General features: G+C 47.6%; 1 protein-coding gene across 2 annotated transcripts in view; it reads right to left on the bottom strand.

The window, feature by feature from the left end:
* PPARA (peroxisome proliferator activated receptor alpha) overlaps window positions 1-19538 on the bottom strand; it is a 94321-nt gene that overhangs the window by 16658 nt on the left and 58125 nt on the right. For both annotated transcript variants that reach the window (XM_023221737.1, XM_023221740.1), the window contains exons 4-6: window positions 12149-12309; window positions 9086-9224; window positions 7168-7370 (exon numbers count right to left, since the gene is read on the bottom strand). In XM_023221737.1, coding sequence (XP_023077505.1) covers window positions 7168-7370; window positions 9086-9224; window positions 12149-12309 — 503 coding nt within the window. The remainder of the gene's footprint in view (window positions 1-7167; window positions 7371-9085; window positions 9225-12148; window positions 12310-19538) is intronic.

The following is a 19538-nucleotide window of genomic DNA, read 5'->3' as shown; positions in this document are numbered from 1 at the left end:
GCCCAGCTGACTTTTCATTGAGGAGGTCTTGCTATGTTGCCCAAGCGGGCCTTTCTTGTTTTTCCAAACAAGACATTTTACTCTGTTTAATCCCAACTTGCCTGCCAGACTAGCTACAATGGAGTCATGGTTTGTCTAAAATTCAGTTATATTCTCAGAGGGTAAAATCTTCCATAACTGAAGCTATTCAAAGACTCTAAAGATAATCCCCAACAATCTGGAGCAATAGGAGGATCTTTGAAATAAACACATGATACACCCAATTCCTGCTTTCTTCATTTGAACTGAATGTCAGTTCTGATACGTTTGTTAGAGGAAAAAGTAGCAGTACACCGTTATCATCACCGTATACTTTGAATTTCCAAAGTCCACATATTCAGTGCTAAGAATTGTTTGGTTGTTTAACTGAACACCTCACTCATTTTTTGGAAGGTGCAGTTTGCTTCTTAAGCCCAAAGCAGCTTCTTAAGCCCAAAACAGCAAGAGTGTGTGTGTGAGAGCAAGCGTGTGCACGTGTGTATGTGTATGAGCATATGTGTACACATGTGAGTGTGGGTATGCGTGCGAGCAGTGTATATACATGTGTACATGTGTGCATGTGTGTGGGTACATGTGTGCATGATGTGAGGGTACATATGTGTGCATATGCATGCGAGCATGTATATGTACATATGTGCAGTAAGTGCGTGTCTGTATACGTGTGTGAATGCATGGGTTTGCAGTGTGTGTGTGGATGCATATGTATGAGCATGTATGTGTGTGTGTACACAGGTGTGGGTACATGTGTGAGTGTGCATGTATCCACGCGTGGGTGCATGTGTGTGTGTATGTGCATGTGTGGGGGTGGAGGTGTGTCTGTGTACACATGTGGGGTGCATGTGTATGTGAGTGTGTACATGTGCATGCATGGATGTGTGAGTGTGGGTGCATGTGTGTGAGCATGCATATTAGTGCATGTGTGTGTACCTGTGTGAGCATGGATGGATGTGTGTGGGGTGCATGTGTGTGTGTATGTGTATGTATGGGGGTGGAGGTGCATCTGTGTACACATGTGGGTGCATGTGTATGTGTGGGTGTGTTTGTGTACACATGCATGCATGGATGTGTGAGCGTGGGTGCATGTGTGTGAGCATGCATGCGGGTGCACATGTGTATGTTTGTGTACCCTTGTGCGCATGGATGTGTGAGTGTGGGTGCGTCTGTGTGTGCATTTGTGCATGAGCATGCTGCATGTTGGGGGCTGAACTCTCGGCTGCAGGGGAATGAGGAAACAAACATCACACGGAGGGCACTGACTCTGCCCAAGCCCCTCAGTCTCATTTTCTGTTGCTTCCTCCAAAGTCTTCTGATGACATTCTCAACCCCTGACAGATCAGCATCTTACCTTTTTAGACGCTGTTGAAAAGCACCCATTTTTATTGCCTCCCTCGGCCCCCTGGCTCTGCTTCCATCCCTGTCACCCTCAAATCAAGGGGCAGTGAGTTCCTCAGAGGCGCTCTGCCCCATCACCAAGGGCCCTGACCATTTTCTGGCCCATGGTTCTGAAATCTCAGGGGCTCAAACAGCCCCAGTGTCCAGGTGGATACAGACATTCTCCATCCACCCCTCACTCCTCCCCTCAGCTAAACCCACCTCTCCTCAATCAACGGCATCTACGTTCTGCTCCATGCAGTGGCCTCCCCCTGCCCCCACAGCTTCCTCCGTGCACCCTGGCCATTTCCAGCCCCAACCCAAGCCTCCTGGCCAATTCTAGGCCCCCCACAACTCCCCTACCGGCTTCAGGCCCCCCAGCATTCTAGCCCATTCCAGCTCAGTCACGGGGCTTTGTGTCATCTGATCTGAAGACCATGAGCTGCTCTTGACAGAAGAAAGGCATTGGCCACCACAAAGAGAAATTCAGTTCCCCTCTTCTGGCAAACCAGAGGGCTGCTTTAAAATTAAAATCTAGGCTGGGCGTGGTGGCTCATGCCTGTAATCCCAGCACTTTGGGAGGCCGAGGCGGGCAGATCACCTGAGGTCAGGAGTTCGAGACCAGCCTCAACATGAAGAAACCCCGTCTCTACTAAAAATACCAAATTAGCTGGGCATGGTGGTGCATGCCTGTAGTCCCAGCTACTTGGGAGGCTGAGGCAGGAGAATTGCTTGAACTTGGGAGGCGGAGGTTACGGTGAGCCAAGATTGCACCACTGCACTCCAGCCTGGGCAACAAGAGCAAAACTCCATCTCAAAAAAAATAAAATAAAATAAAAAGTAAAATAAATAAAATTAAATTAAAATCTATCCATCCCCTGTGCTTCCCCATCAAGGCTTTGAACATTTCAGGGTTGCTTTCACCCCAGAGGCCCCTGCAGGGAGGAGGCAAGCCTGCCTTCCTCAGCACATAGCCCACTACAGTTTGTGTGAATCCATCAGTTTACCAGCCCGGACAATTCACTGTGCTGCCTCTCATCCCCAAACAGAAATGAAGTCAGCGGCCAGCCCTGAGGTCAGTGTGCCTTCCTGAGGCTCTGTGGGGCGTCTGGGGCTGTGAGATCACCCAGGCTGGAAAGTGATGAAATGGGGACTGGATGTGGGCCACTGGGCAGAGATCAAGGTGAGTGTTTCCAGCCCGATGCTTGGTCTCCCTAACAGATTTCTCACCTGCAGATGGGGCTGCGTTCTGAGATGTGTAAGGGACACAGGCTATGGTCTTCCAATACCTACCATGGCCACAAAACCAGAGCTTGGCCAAGAGATTCGGGCTGTGTGGCCTGGTGGTGGGCATCCTGCCAATGGGCCTTTTCCCAGACTAAGCAGAGGGTATCCTGCACTGGAAGGAGACAGCACTGGAAAGCCCATCAGCAGGCCAGGCAGAGAGGAGGGGGCCATGCCCCCAATGTCCTGCGTGCAGACAAGGACATGGGGTGGGACCCTGGCTTGGAGCAAACAATGTGATCAAACACAAAGAGTTACATGAAGGTTGGAGGTTGTCTTGAAAACTGGTACCTATGGTGTTCTGGCTTTGGGGGTGTGGGTGGAAGGAGGCATCTGACTCTTAGAAGAGTGCACGGTTCTCTTTTTCTACAGAAAACCAAATTGTGAATGCCAATCCTAGACTATTCATCTATCATTTCTTTCTTTTTTTTTGAGACGGAGTCTCGCTCTGTCACCCAGGCTGGAGTGCAGTGGTGCGATCTCAGCTCACTGCAACCTCCGTTTCCCAGGTTCAAGCAATTCTCCTGCCTCAGCCTCCCACATAGCTGGGACTACAGGCACACGCTGCCATGCCCAGCTAAATTTTTGTATTTTAGTAGAGACAGGGTTTCACCATGTTGCCCAGGCTGGTCTCGAACTCCTGAGCTCAGGCAATCTGCCCTCCTCTGCCTCCCAAAGTGCTGGGATTACAGGCGTGAGCAACCGTGCCCTGCCCTCTTATTTCGTTTTTTTTTGAGACAGAGTCACCCAGGCTGGAGTGCGGTGGTGCGATCTCTGTTCACTGCAACCTCTGCCTCGCATGTTCAAGCAATTCTCCTGTCTCAGCCTCCCGAGTAGCTGGGATTACAGGTGCCCACCACCATGCCTGGATAATTTTTGTATTTTTAGTAGAGACGGGGTTTCACCATATTGGTCAGGCTGGTCTCCAACTCCTGACCTCAGGTGATCCACCTGCCTCAGCCTCCCAAAGTGCTGGGATTACAGCCATGAGCCCCCGCACCTGGCCTATTAGTTATTTCTTTAAGGTTAAAATGCAAATAGATTCCTGACTGCAAGTTGCTGCATGTGACCCTCAGCTGAGGGTGATGGGGTTCCTAGAGCTTGGGGGTCTCCAAGGGGTGGTGCAGGAGGACGCCAGGAGTACCATTTGCACCCAATGCTGGGGGCAGGTCATTAGGGAGAAAGACAACTTAACTCTGCTTTGAATTTTTTTAGAGAGTCTCCTCTGTTGCCCAGGCTGGAGTGCAGTGGCGCAATCATGGCTCGCTGCAGCCTTGAACTCCTGGCCTCAAGGCATCCTCCTGCCTCAAACTCCCAAGTCGCAGGGACTACAGGCATGTGCCACATGCCTGGCTAATGTTTTTATTTTGTGTAGAGATGTGGTCTTGCCATGTTGCCCAGGTTGGTCTTGAACTCCTGGGCTTAAGCCATCCTCCCGCCTCAGCTTCCCAAGTAGCTGGGACCACAGGCACATGCCACCATGCCCAGCTAGTTAAAAAAAAAAAAAAAATCATTTCTTATAGAGACGAGGTCTCCTTGTGTTGCCTGGTCTCGAACTCTTGGATTGCCTCAAGTGATCCTCCTGCCTCAGCCTCCCAAAGTGCTGGGATTACAGTGTGAGCCACTGTGCCCAGCCTGCTTTCAATTCGTAAATCCAAGGGAGAAATATAAGCTGGCAAACAAAAGTTTTAGTCTTCCCAATTTTGGGTTGTACTAATCATCTCCAGGGTAGAGACTCCAAGCTAAAAGTTACATTTTCTTGGCCAGGTGCCGTGGCTCAAGCCTGTAATCCCCCAGCACTTTGGGAGGCCGAGACGGGCAGATCACGAGGTCAGGAGATTGAGACCATCCTGGCTAACATGGTGAAACCCCGTCTCTACTAAAAAAAAAAAAAAAAGAAAACTACAAAAAACTAGCCGGGCGCGGTGGCGGGCGCCTGCACTCCCGGCTACTCGGGAGGCTGAGGCAGGAGAATGGCGTGAATCCGGGAGGCGGAGCTTGCAGTGAGCCGAGATCCGGCCACTGCACTGCAGCCTGGGCGACAGAGCGAGACTCCGTCTCAAAAAAAAAAAAAAAAAAAAAAAAAAAGTTACATTTTCTTTCACTCTCATGATCCAGGAAGGGTCTAATTGGGAGAAGCCTCTGGGGCTACCTAGCGTGGGTGTCTGCTGGAAACTTCTCAAATGTCTCAGCCTGTTTAACTGGAGAATTCACTGAAGAATTAAAGGACTCACTAAAGAAGAGGTTTGGTTTGTTCATGAAAGTAAGTAGCTTGTGAAATGCTTTATTTTCCTGTGACTAAAATTCCACCTTGTAATTCCCAGTAAGGATTGCTTCAAGCTATTCATTAATACAAATTAAACCTGTTTCACCATGTTCATAGGAAAATGGCAAAAAAAAAAAAAAAAGTATCTTCATTCACCAGCTGAGGGCTGGCTCTTCTTTGAAGGTAGCTCTGAGATTTGTTTTGTAATGGAGACAAAGGCTTATTTAACTGTTGGGGAGGGGGAAGGAAGACTTGGGCCAGGCAGGTGGGGACATGGAGGATGAGTTATGAGGGGCAACTTAGGTGCCTCTGAAAAGGTCCAGAGCTACCTTAAAAGACAGGGTTTCTATAACAAGTGGTCCTTTCTTTTCCTTCCTTTCTTTTTTTTGGAGACGGAGTCTCACTCTGTTGCCCAGGCTGGAGTGCAGTGGTGCGATCTTAGCTTACTGCCACCTCTAGCTCCCAGGTTCAAGCAATTCTCCTGCCTCAGCCTCGCAAGTAGCTGGGATTATAGGCATCTACCACCACGCCTGGCTAATTTTTTGTGTTTTTAGTGGAGACGGGGTTTCACCGTGTCAGCCAGGATGGTCTCGATCTCCTGACCTCATAATCCGCCCGTTTTGGCCTCCCAAAATGCTGGGATTACAGGCGTGAGCCACCGCACCTGGCTTACAGGTGGCCCTTTCTAAGCCCCGAGATGTCACTGCCTTTTCACTGAAGGCAGAAAAAGAATGTAGGCATGTTTGTCTGAGAGCGAGGGATAGTTTTAAGAGAAAGGACCAAGAGCACATTTTGAGTGGGAAGTGAGTGGTTTCATTTTCTAGCCTTACGACATGGTTTGGCTCTGTGTCCCCACTCAAATGTCATGGTGAACTGTAATCCCCAGTGCTGGAGGTGGGGCCTGGGGGGAGGGATTGCATCATGGGGGTGATCTTCACGAATGGTTTAGCACCATCCTCTTGGTGTTACTCTAGTGATAGCATTCTCACAAGATCTGGTCGGTGAAAAGCGTGCAGCACCTCCCGTCTCTTGTTTCTGCTCCTGCCATGTAAGACGCCTGCTCCCACTTCACCTTCTGCTATGAGTCAAAGTTCCCTGAGGCCTCCCCAGAAGTAGAAGCTTCCTGTACAGCCTGTGGGCCACGAGCCAATTAAACCTCTTTTCTTTATAAATTACCTAGTCTCAGGTATTTCTTTATAGCAGTGTGAGAACAGACTAATACACCTTAAAATGGGGATTTACTTTATTATTCTATTTTATGTTTTTGAGATAGGGTCTCGATCTGTCACCCAGGCTGGAGTGCCGTGGCATGATCTCAGCTTACTGCAACCTCTGCCTCCTGGGTTGAAGCGATTCTCATGCCTCAGCCACCCAAGTAGCTGGAATTACAGGCGTGTGCCACCCTGCTCAGCTAATTTTTGTATTTTTAGTAGAGATGGGGTTTCTCCATGTTGGCCAGGCTGGTATCGAACTCCTGGACTCAAGCAATCTGCCCACCTTGGCCTCCCCAGAGTGCTAGGATTACAGGCGTGACCCACCTAGCCTGGTCAGCTTTTTTTTTTTTTTTTTTTAATAAATCCAGTTAATGCTGGGTGCCATGACTCGCACATTTAATCCCAGTGCCTTGGGAGGCCAAGGTGGGAAGATTTTGAGGCCAGGAGTTTGAGACCAGCCTGGGAAACATCTCCTCTCTACCAAAAAACAAAAACAAAAACAAAACAACAACAACAACAAAAACAGCCAGGTGTGGTGGTGCACATCTGTAGTCCCAGCTCCTTGGGAGGCTGAGGCAGGAGGATTGCTTGAGCCCAGGAGTTCAAGGCTGCAGTGAACTATGATTGCACCACTGTACTCCAGCCTGGGTGACAGAGCAAGACCCTGTCTCTATTTAAGAAAAATGCACTTAAGAAATCACCTTAGTGCTTGGTAAGCTATTAAGGTTTTTGTTTTTTTTCTAAGCGTATTAATTACATAGCCAATATAATATGGTGGCTAAGATCTTTGAGGTGATTCCAAGCAAGAAGAAAGGAGTTGTTGTTAAGCTACAGCTCAGAGTCTCAGAATGAACTATTTCTATTGTTGCTGTCCTTTGCTTAACTGTGGGATAAATATAATTTTCTCAACATTCAACACATGTGTCCTTAATCATTTTCTATGACACTGGTTCCATGTTGCCAAGAGAACCCAGAACGGCCGCAAACACCTACTGGATTGTTACTGGCCTTTCCTGAGAGGATGACCCGGGCTTTGACCTTGTTCATGTTGAAGTTCTTCAAGTAGGCCTCGTAGATTCTCTTGGCCAGAGATTTGAGATCTGCGGTTTCAGAATCTTCTATGTCAGGTTCGCAGGTAAGAATTTCTGCTTTCAGTTTTGCTTTTTCAGATCTTGGCATTCGTCCAAAACGAATCGCTAGGGTTTGGAGGGGGAAACAGGCATGAGCAGTGAGGTCATGACTGCGCAGACGGGGCTGGACGAGGGGCTCCCCCAGGACTTAAACCAGGAATGAAAATTCACAGGCAGTTCAGACCCATCCTTGATTACTATTCGGCTTTCTACTATGGAGAGATGAAAAACTCAAACTCCATACACTGTAGACTTTTTTTTTTTTTTTTTTGAGACGGAGTCTCACTCTGTCGCCCAGGCTGGAGTGCAGTGGCCAGATCTCAGCTCACTGCAAGCTCCGCCTCCTGGGTTTACGCCATTCTCCTGCCTCAGCCTCCCGAGTAGTGGGACTACAGGCGCCCGCCACCTCGCCTGGCTAGTTTTTTGTATTTTTTAGTAGAGACGGGGTTTCACCGTGTTAGCCAGGATGGTCTTGATCTCCTGACCTCGTGATCCGCCTGTCTTGGCCTCCCAAAGTGCTGGGATTACAGGCTTGAGCCACCGCGCCCGGCCCACTGTAGACTTTTAAACAGGTGCAGGCTGAAGGTGACACCATTGTTCATCTCATTAGTAGGGTGCACACCACCATCAGGTGCATCATCAACCTTTGAGTGAAGGAGGTGAACGGGGCTTCAGGGTGAGTTTATATAATGACTGCTTCTTTTTCCAGAAGGTAGACATGCAAGTCTTACGAACGACTTACTTTAGTTACATTCACATCACAATTAGCATGTTCTAAAACTATTACATGATTGGCTAGAAGGAAATTCATAATGTGGCGAGATGTTTGAGGTGGCACACCCTTCCTATGGACGAGGCGAACATTCTGTCATTTTGGTGCCTTCCACTTGGTTTTTTGATTCTGTATCAAAGTCTTACCATTTGAAGTTTCTAACAGCAAGTCCAATGTGCCACTGAATCTCAGCTATTTGAGACTTTTCTTTTTTTCTTTTCTTTTTTTTTTGAGATGAAGTCTTACTCTGTTGCCCAGACTGGAGTGCAGTGGTGTGATCTCAGCTCACTGCAACCTCCACCTCCCGGGTTCAAGCTATTCTCCTGTCTCAGCCTCCCAAGTAGCTGGGATTACAGGTGTGCACTACCACACCCAGCTAATTTCTGTATTTTTAGTAGAGACGGGGGTTTTGCCATGTTGGCCAGGCTGGTCTCAAACTCCTGACCTCAAGTGATCCACTCTCCTCAGCCTCCCAAAGTGCTAGGATCACAGGTGTGAATCACCAAGCCTGGGAGACTTTTATTTTCTTTCTTTCTTTCTTTCTCTCTTTCTCTCTCTCTCTCTCTCTTTTTTTTTTTTGATGGAATCTCCCTCTGTCACCCAGGCTGGAGGGCAGTGGCACAATCTCGACTCACTGCAACCTCCGCCTTCCAGGTTCAAGCGATTCTTCTGCCTCAGCCTCCAGAGTAACTGGGACTACAGGTGCGCACCACCACACCCAGTTAATTTTTGTATTCTTAGTAGAGACGGGGTTTCACCATATTGGCCAGGCTGGTCTCAAACTCCTGACCTGAAGTGATCCACCCGCCTCAGCCTCCCAAAGTGCTGGGATTACAGGTGTGAACCACCACGCCTGGGCGACTTTTATTTTCTTAGGCCACTCTGATTACAAAATGACTTGGGTGTGAAATGTTGAAGCACATTCATCCATAGCTTGGTCTGTTCCCTTGGAACAAAGAAGGGGAACCGAGGAACGAACTGTGAAAATGTGTGGGGCCACCTTACCTACCGTTGTGTGACATCCCAACGGAAAGGCACTTGTGAAAGCGACAATACTGGCATTTGTTTCTATTCTTTTTCTGGATCTTGCAGCTGCGGTCGCACTTGTCATACACCAGCTTGAGTCGAATTGTTCGCCGAAAGAAGCCCTGTGAGGGTAACACGCAGTGGATTTAAAGACCTGGGCCACTGAGAAACCAGCACACTTGCTTTACTCACCTTTTTTGTTGCTCATTTATTGTTTCTTTTTAAATGAACGAAATTTAGGGAAAAGTTATTCTAGGCCAGGCGTGGTGATCATGCCTGTAATCCCAGCACTTTGGGAGGCCAAGGCAGGTGGATCACTTGAGGTCAGGAGTTCGAGACCAGCCTGGCCAACATGCTGAAACCCTGTCTCTACTAAAAGTACAAAAATTAGTTGAGTGTGGTGGCACGTGCCTGTAATCCCAGCTACTCTGGAGGCTGAGGCAGGAGAATTGCTTGAACCCAGGAGGCAGAGGTTGCAGTGAGCCGAGATCACCCCACTGCACTTTAGCATGGACGACAGAGTGAGACTCTGTCTCAAAAAAAAAAAGAAAAGAAAAGAAAAGAAAAAGAAAAAAAGAAAAATAGTTCTTCTAAAAAGTCTGAAAAGATTGGGACAAATACAGAACTTTAAATATCATTACATTTAATGTGAAAAACAAAAAATGAGGCAGCATTCAAAGTCATTTCAAAATGCCCTTATCTGACTTGGGAAAACACAATTACAGTTTTCCAAAGAGTTACTCAGCCTTGTTACAATGTATATGAATGCAGCTATCCCCAGCATTGTGACATTTCCATATTTGTGACTAAAGAGTTTCTAGGAATTTTTGTAAGAGTATATTAACTCCCTCAAAGACAAAAATTATAATAAAAGCCAGCTGTTTGTAAACAATTTTCTTGCTTGGTAAAAGCATCTTAAACTACACAGCAAGAAACAATGTTACTAAATAGTCCATAAAAAACAAAACTAAATGAGTAATTAATCATGGCCCTAAGGAAAAGGCCACTTTATACGGAGCTCTTTCAAAGGTATGTGGTTAGAAAACTTGCGAAGGAGTTCATTTTTGCTTTGGGTTCTTTTTCCTCTTTGTTTTAAGTCATTCTTCTATATTTTTGCCACAGTGGGGTATGCTTGGCCGGCGGGAGAGGGACAGCAGTGTGCTGGGGAATGTGAGGGGCAGGCTGACGTCTTAATAATGTCCTTACCTAGGCTTGCACAGTGGGGAGGCTAAGGAACGCATGGGGTTAGAATGAGAAGGGCGGGGAGAGAGGGTTCTAGATGGCAGAATGCCACAATGTTCTGGCTGTGAGGTTCTCCCTGTGGCCCAGGCCTCTGAGGCCAGGCCTGACTCTGGGCAGAATGCTGGTGTTCCAAGATCATACATTGTGCTGGAAAGGCAGTAGCATTTTCCAAGTTAGTCAACACCTGCAGTGTGCACCGTGAGAAGGGATTTCTGATTCAAACCAAACATTCAGATGATGATATCCCACATATCATGTACATAAGGTGCCAGACTTGAGCACGGCTGTGCAACCCTAAAGGGACGCTGCTGCAGGGGCTCTCCTCATCACTACGCTGGCAAACATGGAAGGGCCACCAGTCCAGCTGGCAGCATGTGAGACAACAGGGCCTGCCTTCATGCACTCCTGGCCCGGGTCACATCTGTTTAGGGCAGGCTGAGCCAGCAGGAGGATGAAGATACACAGGGGGTTCCTGTGGCTCGAATGGGGTGGAGAAGCCCCTGATGTGCAAGAAGGAACTGCCAGGGCGCAGGAGCAGCCAGTCTCTGGTTCCAGTCTCTGCTTCTGGGAGCTAGGGGACCCTAAGCAAGATACTCTGTGTTTCTGATGGCCAATTCCCCCGGCAAGAGCATGAGAACACCTGCCCCACCTGGCCTTCAGGGAGGGCCCAGAGATCAACGGTGATGGCTCTCTGTCTTGTATTAGAATGAAGTAATATTCTTAATGTGGCTTATTTTCTTTTCTCTTTTTGTTTTTTTTGAGACAAAGTTTTACTCTTGTCTCCCAGGTTGGAGTGCAATGGCTTGATCTTGGCTCACTGCAACCTCTACCTCCTGGGTTCAAGCAATTCTCCTGCCTCAGCCTCCCAAGTAGCAGGGATTACAGGCACCTGCCACCACACCTGGCTAATTTTTGTATTTTTAGTAGAGACAGGGTTTCGCCATGTTGGCCAGGCTGCTCTTGAACTGCCGACCTCAGGTGATCCAGCCACCTTGGCCTCCCAAAGTGCTGGGATTACAGGCATGAGCCACCGCACCCAGCCCAGTGTGGCTTATTTTCTTTTAAAGAACACACTTCTCTAAGTATTTACAAAGCACAGAGGAACCATTTGTCCTAGACTCTCTAAAGCAGCAATTCCCAACCTTTTTGGCACCAGGGACTGGTTTCATATAAGACAATTTTTCCACAGATGGGGGATGAGGAGGGATGGGTTCAGGATGAAACTGTTTACCTTGGAACATCAGGTAGTAGATTCTCATAAGGGGCATACAAGCTAGATCCCTCAAATGCACAGTTCAAAATAGGGTTCACGCTCTTGGGGGGTTCTATGCTCTAAAGAGAGAGGCTAATCTATTACTAAGGTCAGTTTCTTTTCTTTTTTTTTCTTTTTTTTTTTTGAGACGGAGTTTCACTCTTGTTGTCGAGGCTGGAGTGCAGTGGTGCAATCTTGGCTCACTGCAACCTCTGGCTCCTGGGTTCAAGAGATTCTCTTGCCCCGGCCTCCCCAGTAGCTGGGATTACAGGCGCCCACCACCATGCCTGGCTAATTTTTTTGTATTTTTAGTAGCGACAGCAGTTCACCATGTTGACCAGGCTGGTTTCGAACTCCTGATCTCAGGTGATCCACTCGCCTGGGCTTCCCAAAGTGCTGGAATTATAGGTGTGAGATAAGGCGCCTGGCCTGAGGTCAGTTTCTTATCCGGGACTTTCTGCAATCTCTCAGTAATGACTGCCATTTGCTATAAAAGTAACCACAAGTGGTTGATGGTGGCAGCCACCAGGCCCTGTTCCAGGTCCCCTCTACCTTGCAGCCTTCACACGCGTGGACTCCGTAATGGTAGCCTGAGGCCTTGTCCCCGCAGATTCTACATTCGATGTTCAATGCTCCACTGGGAGACTCGTCCACGCTGCCGGAGACCACAGGATAAGTCACCGAGGAGGGGCTCGAAGCTGGTGAAAGCGTGTCTGGGGAAAAAGAGGAGAGATGGATGAATAGTCCAGGCATCACTATCCTGTGTCTGAACCGGGTCTACGAGGATGTGATTTCGCATATAAGGCATCTAATGCTGAGGCGTAAACCTCAGAACACCCATGCAGGGCCGGGCCCTGCCTCTGGGTCACACCCTCTTGCACTCCTACAGCTGCCCTTGTGCTGTGCTCCCAAAGCCAGCACGCTCGCTCCGACTGCTGCTGAGCTGACCCCGAGCTCCGGACCCACACATCTCAGATCACGCATCTCTAGACCCGCGCATCTCCGCCCCGCATATTTCCGGACTCGCGTGTCTCCAATCCGCACGTCTCCTCATTCCCACATCTTCGATCTGGGCATCTCTGATCCGAGCATCTCCGATCTGCGCATTGCCGCCCCGTGCATCTCTGGACCTGCACATCTCCCATCCACACATCTTCAGATTCGCATCTCCGGACCCGTGGATCTCCGGACCCCTGCATTTCCGATCTGCTCATCTCTGTTCTGCATATCTCCAGATCCACATATCTCCGGACCCCCGCATCTCTGGACCTGCGCATCTCCTGACCCCCCACAGCTCCTGATTCGCACATCTCCGCTCCGCACATTTCTGGACCCGCGTATCTCCGATTCGCCCATCTCCTGATCTGCGCATCTCCGGACCCGCGTATCTCTTGGCCCTCCACATCTCCTGATCCCCACATCTCCGCTCCGCACATCTCCGGACTCCCTCATCTCCTGCTCCATACATCTTGGGACCCTCACATCTCCGGATCCACACATCTCGGGACCTCCACATCTCTGATTCGCACATCTCCGGACCGCACATCTTGGGAACCGCACTTCTCCAGACCCACCCATCTCCTGATCCGCACATCTCGGGACCGCACATCTCCGCCGCACACATCACCAGACCATCTCGCCCATACCTCACCCTGCAGGACTCCCCGTGCCCCGGAGCTGACAGCGCCACACAGAACTCTTTTTGTTTGCTTCCTTCCTTCCAGTTCTTCCACAATTGTTAACTCAGTAAATGGCACCAGAATACAGTATAAAAATCTGTGTGGGTAACACCAAATGCATAATCCACGAAAGAGAAAATATAAGTTGGAATTTATGAAAGCTAATTAAACCTTCTGCTCTGCAAAACACATTGCTAAGAAAATTAAAGACAAGCCACAGACTGGGAGAAAATATTTTCAATACACATGTGGTAATATACAAAGAGGTCTTAAAACAACAATAAGAAAACAAACAACTCAATTGAAAAATGGGGGCCGGGCGCGGTGGCTCACGCCTGTAGTCCCAGCACTTTGGGAGGCCGAGGCGGGCAGTCACGAAGTCAGGAGATCGAGACCATCCTGACTAACGCGGTGAAACGCCGTCTCTACTAAAAATAACAAAAATTAGCCGGGCGTGGTGGCGGGCACCTGTAGTCCCAGCTACTCGGGAGGCTGAGGCAGGAGAATGGCGTGAACCCAGGAGGTGGAGCTTGCAGTGAGCTGAGATCACACCACTGCTCTCCAGCCTGGGCGACAGAGCGAGAATTCATCTCAAAAGGAAAAAAAAATGGGCAAAAGATCTGAACAGTCACTTCAGCAAAGATGATATACAGATGGCAAGTAAGCATATGAAACGATGCTCAGCATCATACGTCATTGGGGCACTGAGAATGAGAACAACGATCTGGTGTCACCACCCACCTACTAGGATGACTAAAATCCACAAAACTGACATCATCAAATTTGGTGAGGATGTGGAGCAACAGGAACCCCCATTCATTGCTGGTGGGAGTGCAACATGAGACAGCCCCCTTGGAGGACATTCTGGCAGTTTCTGGCAAAGCAAAGCAGTTTTACTGTATGATGGAATTACACTCCTAGGTATTTGTCCAATTGATTTGAAAACTTCTGTTCACACAAAACCTACACATGTTTAGAGCAGCTTTTTTTTTTTTTTTTTTTTTTTTTGAGACAGAGTCTCACTCTGTCACCCAGGCTGGAGTGCAGTGGCGCAATCTCAGCGCACTGCAACCTCTGCCTCCGGGTTCAAGTGATTCTCCTGCCTCAGCCTTCCAAGTAGCTGGGATTACAGGCACCCGTCACCATGCCCAGCTAATTTCTGTATTTTTAGTAGAAACAGGGTTTCACCATGTTGGCCAGGCTGGCCTCAAACTCCTGACCTCAAGTGATCTGCCCCCCTTGGCCTCCCAAAGTGCTGGGATTACAGGTGTGAGCCACTGTGCCCAGCCAGCTTTATTCTTAATTGCCAAAAATTGGAAGCAACCAAGCTGCCCTTAGATAGGTGAATAGATATATAAACTGTGGTACAAACAGACAGTGGGACCTCATTCAGTGTAAAAAGAAATGAGATATTGAGCCATGGAAAGACATGAATGACTCTTAAATGCATATTGTCATAAAATAAACCAGTCTGAAAAGGCTACATACTGTATGACTTCAAATTCATGGCATTCTGGAAAAGGCAAAATTATAACAACAGTAAAAAGAACCATTTCTGAGCTGGCTGGGGGTGGGAGAGGCAGGGTTGAATAGGTGAAGCATGGGGTTTTTTGATGTGGTGAGACTATTCATATGAAAATGTAACAGTGGTCTGGGTACGGTGGGTCATGCCTGTCATCCCAGCACTTTGGGAGGCTGAGGTCGGCAGATCACTTGAGCTCAAGAGTTTGAGACCAGCCTGGGCAACATGGTCAAACCCTGTCTTTACAAAAAATACATAAATTTGCTGGGTGTGGCAGTGTGCACCTCTAATCCCAGCTGCTTGGGAAGCTGAGGTGGGAGGATCACCTGAGCCCTGGGAGGCTGAGGCTGCAGGGAGCTGAGATTGTGCTGCCACTGTACTCCAGTCTGGATGTCACAGTGAGACCTCCATCTAAAAAAGAATAGAATAGAATAGAGAGAAAGAAAGAGAAAGAGAAAGAAAGAAGGAAAGAAGAAAAGAAGGAAAGAAGGAAAGAAAGAAAAAGAAAGAGAGACCAGGCATGGTGGCTCACGTCTATAATCTCAGCACTTTGGGAGGCCGAGGTGGGTGGATCATGAGGTCAGGAGTTTGAGACTAGCCTGGTCCACATAGTGAAACGTCATCTCTACTAAAAATACAAAAAAATCAGCCAGGTATGGTGGTGTGTGCCTGTAGTCCCAGCTACTTGGGAAGCTGAGGCAACAGAATGGCTTGAACCCAGGAGGTAGAGGTTACAGTGAGCCGAGATTGTGCCACAGCACTCCAGCCTGGGTGACAGAGTGAGACAAGAAGGCAAGAAAGCAAGAGAGAGAGAGAAGGAAAATGTAGTGGTGGATATATGACACTATGCATTTGTGAAAACCCACAGAACTTTATAGTTCAGATTGAACCTAATGTGTACAAATAAAACAAAAATAATTTAGGAGGTTGGAGGATCCCAGGGTGGAATGCAGAATGTAACAAAACAATCTAACTGTGCTACGAATGTAGGAAACAATCTCAGGGAAAAAAGTAGGGGCAGGTACGGAAAGGCGCTGCACTGAATAATTTGGAATGACTGGAATCTATAAGACTAAAGGCAAAAGGATCTGCCCATAAACACCGTGCTCTAGCTGATGAAGTTTTTTTTCCCACAGGATGTGGGTTAACAATTCTGATGCCACTGTACAGGTATACGGAAAATGAACAACGAATTCAAGGAATGGTGAAGTTGACAGGTAGGCAAGTGGAGGAGGCTAGAACGATCCATCTGATAACAGATGAGGGCTGCAGACATCAGCACGCACTCATGTTTGGCTTACTACAGCTACAGATGGCCACGGACTGAAATACTGATAGATTCCTGTATATACATAGGTGAGTATGGACACGTATATGTATTTGCTCTGTCAACTGAGAGAGCCTAAAAAAGGGATACTTCAGTAGCATCCTGAAATGATGATAGCGAACGCTGCCTGGGACCCACGTGGAGCTGGATACAGTCCTGTTCTCACCTCTCACAGTGGAAGATCACTGAATCATGGAGCATCAGGCAAAGAGCTCAAAGTGGTTTTGCCTCAGCAGTGGGGCAAAGTTATCTCTAAAATAAACACTGTAATGGTCCCATCTAATGAAGCTGAAAAACAGGACCTGGAAGGATCAAACATTTTCCAAGTCACTTAACTGCATCCCAGAACAAAGTTCAGGAATATTTATAGGAAGTCAAAAACATCCATCACCCAATAAAGTTCCCAACATATGGCATCCAATGAAAACAATTGGCCAGGCGCGGTGGCTCACACCTGTAATCCTAGCACTTTGGGAGGCTGAGGTGGGTGGATCACTTGAGGTCAGGAGTTCAAAATCAGCTTGGCCATCATGGTGAAACCTGTCTCTGCTAAAAATACAAAAAATTATCTGGGCATGGTGGTTAGCGCCTGTAATTCCAGCTACTTGGGAGGCCGAAGCAGGAGAATCACTTGAACCTGGGAGGCAGGACACATGAAGAATCAGAAAAATATGACCCATGACGAGGAGAAAAATAAATGAATGGAAAGGGACTCAGAAGTGACACAGATGACAGAAATTGTGGCTAAGAGTTGTGTGTGTGTGTGTGTGTTTTTAAGATGGAGTTTCACTCTTGATGCCCAGGGTGGAGTGGCGGCTCACACCTATAATCCCAGCACTTCGGAAGGCTGAGATGGGTGGATTGCTTGAGCCCAGGAGTTTGAGACCAACCTGGGCAACATGGTGAAACCCGTCTCTACAAAAAATACAAGAAATTTACCTGGGCATGGTGGCGGGTACCTGTAGTCTCAGCTACTTGGGAGGCTGAAGTAGGAGGATTACCTGGGCCTGGGAGGTTGAGGCTTCAGTGAGCTGAGATCATGCCACTGAATTCCAGCCTGGGCTCAGAGTGAGACCCTCTCTCAAATAAATAAATAAATAAAAATATGAAGTATCCATAAAAAAAGGACATTGATAAATTGGACTTCATCAAAATTAAGAACTGCTCACACCTATAATCCTAGCACTTTGGGAGGCAGAGATGGGAGGGTTGCTTGAGTTCAGGAGTTCAAGACCACCCCTGGCCACATAATGAGTCTCCGTATCTACAAAAAAAAAAAGGAAAAAATTAGCCAAACATGGTGGTACATACCTGTGGTCCCAGCTCCACAGGAGGCTGAGGTCGGATGGTCTCCTGAGCCCAAGAGATCAAGGCTGCAGTAAGCCATGATTGCAACACTGCACTCTAGCCTGGGCAACAGATTGAGACCCTATCTCAAAAACAAAACAAAACAAACAAAAAAACTTTTTTTTTTTTTTTTTTAAGATACTATTAGTAGAAAGAAAAGAAAGACAAACCACACACTGGGGAAAATATTGGTAGATCACATGTCTGGTAAAGTATTTGTATTCAAAATATATAAATAATGTTCAATAGTGAATAGTGGAAAAACAAGCAACTCAAAAAATAAGCAAAAGATTTGAACAGAAATGTCACCAAAGAAGATACATGGCAAATAAACATACAAAAAGATGCTCAACATCACCAGGGAAGTGCAAATAAAAACCACCACAGTGAGAGACCATCACACACCTACTGACATGGTTAAAATTAAAAAGACTGATCATGTCTCATGTTGATGAGGGTATGGAGGAACTGGAACTCCCCCATATACTGCCAGTGGGAATATAAAATAGTATAGCATTTTCTAAGATTTTTCCGAAATGTTGGAAAAGATTTTGGCAGTTTCTTAAAAAGTTACACAAACACCTACCATCTGTTCCAGCCATCACACTCCTAGGTATTTATTCAAGAGAAATGAAAGCAGAGGTCCTTACACAGACTTGTACATGAATGTTCATAGCAGCTTTATTTGTAATAGCCACAAGCTAGAAACAAACTCAATGCTCATCAACAGGTGCGTGAATCAGCAAACTGTGCTATGTTCACATGATGGATGAAGAATGAACTACTGATGCTTGCTGCAATGCAGATGAGTCTCACAGCCATTCTGCAGAGTGAAAGAAGCAGCCTAGAAAGAGTACGTGCTGTATGATTCCATTTATATAAAATTCTAGGAAATATAAAGCAATCTAGAATGATAGAAAGTGGATCAGTGGTTTACTAGGGGAGGGAGGTAGGGAGGTATGGGGCTGGGGAAAGGGGAATTAGAAAACAGCACAAGTGGCCGAGCGCAGTGGCTCACACCTGTAATCCCAGCACTTTGGGAGGCCGAGGCGGGCGGATCACGAGATCAGGAGATAGAGACCATCCTGGCTAACCCGGTAAAACCCTGTCTCTACCAAAAACACAAAAAATTAGCTGGGCGTTGTGGCAGGCGCCTGTAGTCCCAGCTACGCGGCAGGAGAATGGAGTGAACCCGGGAGGCGGAGGTTGCAGTGAGTCAAGCTCGCACCACTGCACTCCAGCCTAGGCGACAGATAGAGGCTCCATCTCAAAAAAAAAAAAACAAAAAAAACAAAAAAAAAACCACCACAAGTAAACTTCAGGGGTGACAGACAGAGGCACTACTGATAGATGCAGGAGGCAGATAAGGGGGGAGTCCCCAGAGAATCTGCAACCTGCCCCATAAGTGTTTACATCAGATGCTTTCGTGCAGATGAGGGAACCTGCCCAGGGTTCCCTTGTCTGGACAGGTCCGCAAGGGACGGGGACCCACCTGGGCACTGGGAGAATGGGGTGAAGCCACGGGAAGTTCTCACCTTGCGCAGTGGGGAGGAGCCTGGCCTCCGGCTCACGCTTGGTAGCCTGGTTATCAGTCTGTGAGCTGGGAACCCATTGGCAGGATCCCATCTAGCTTTGCTGAGAGTTTGTCTCTTTTTTCCTTTTCACCCAGTTCTGCTCTCCTCACCCTTCAGTGTGTCCACATGCCTAATTTTTCCTGGTCATGACACAAGAACCTAGATTTAGTTGAACTAAGGAGCAAAAATTCTGCATCACGATTTTGAGTGTGATGGTTTCACAGATGCGTGTGTGTGTACACCTATCAGACTGTAACCTTTAAGGATGTGCAGTTTATTGTATGGCAATTATGGCAATAAAGCCGGGAAGAAAAACCAGGGGTAAAAAGCTACGTTGGCCGAGTGAACCAGCCTCACCCATCCGGTCTCCTGGGTGTAAAGTTTAAAGTAAGTGCATTTAATATTCAGCCCTTCTGAGAGACCAGTCTACCTAACTAGGAATATTACCCAAAAGGTCAGATTAGATACAAAGATGAAAGATCTAATTTACAAA

Source organism: Piliocolobus tephrosceles, chromosome 19, assembly GCF_002776525.5.
Source record: "Piliocolobus tephrosceles isolate RC106 chromosome 19, ASM277652v3, whole genome shotgun sequence".
NCBI lineage: Eukaryota > Metazoa > Chordata > Mammalia > Primates > Cercopithecidae > Piliocolobus > Piliocolobus tephrosceles.
The sequence above is the reverse complement of the archived record's forward strand: the minus strand, read 5'-3'. Positions and strand labels throughout refer to the sequence as shown.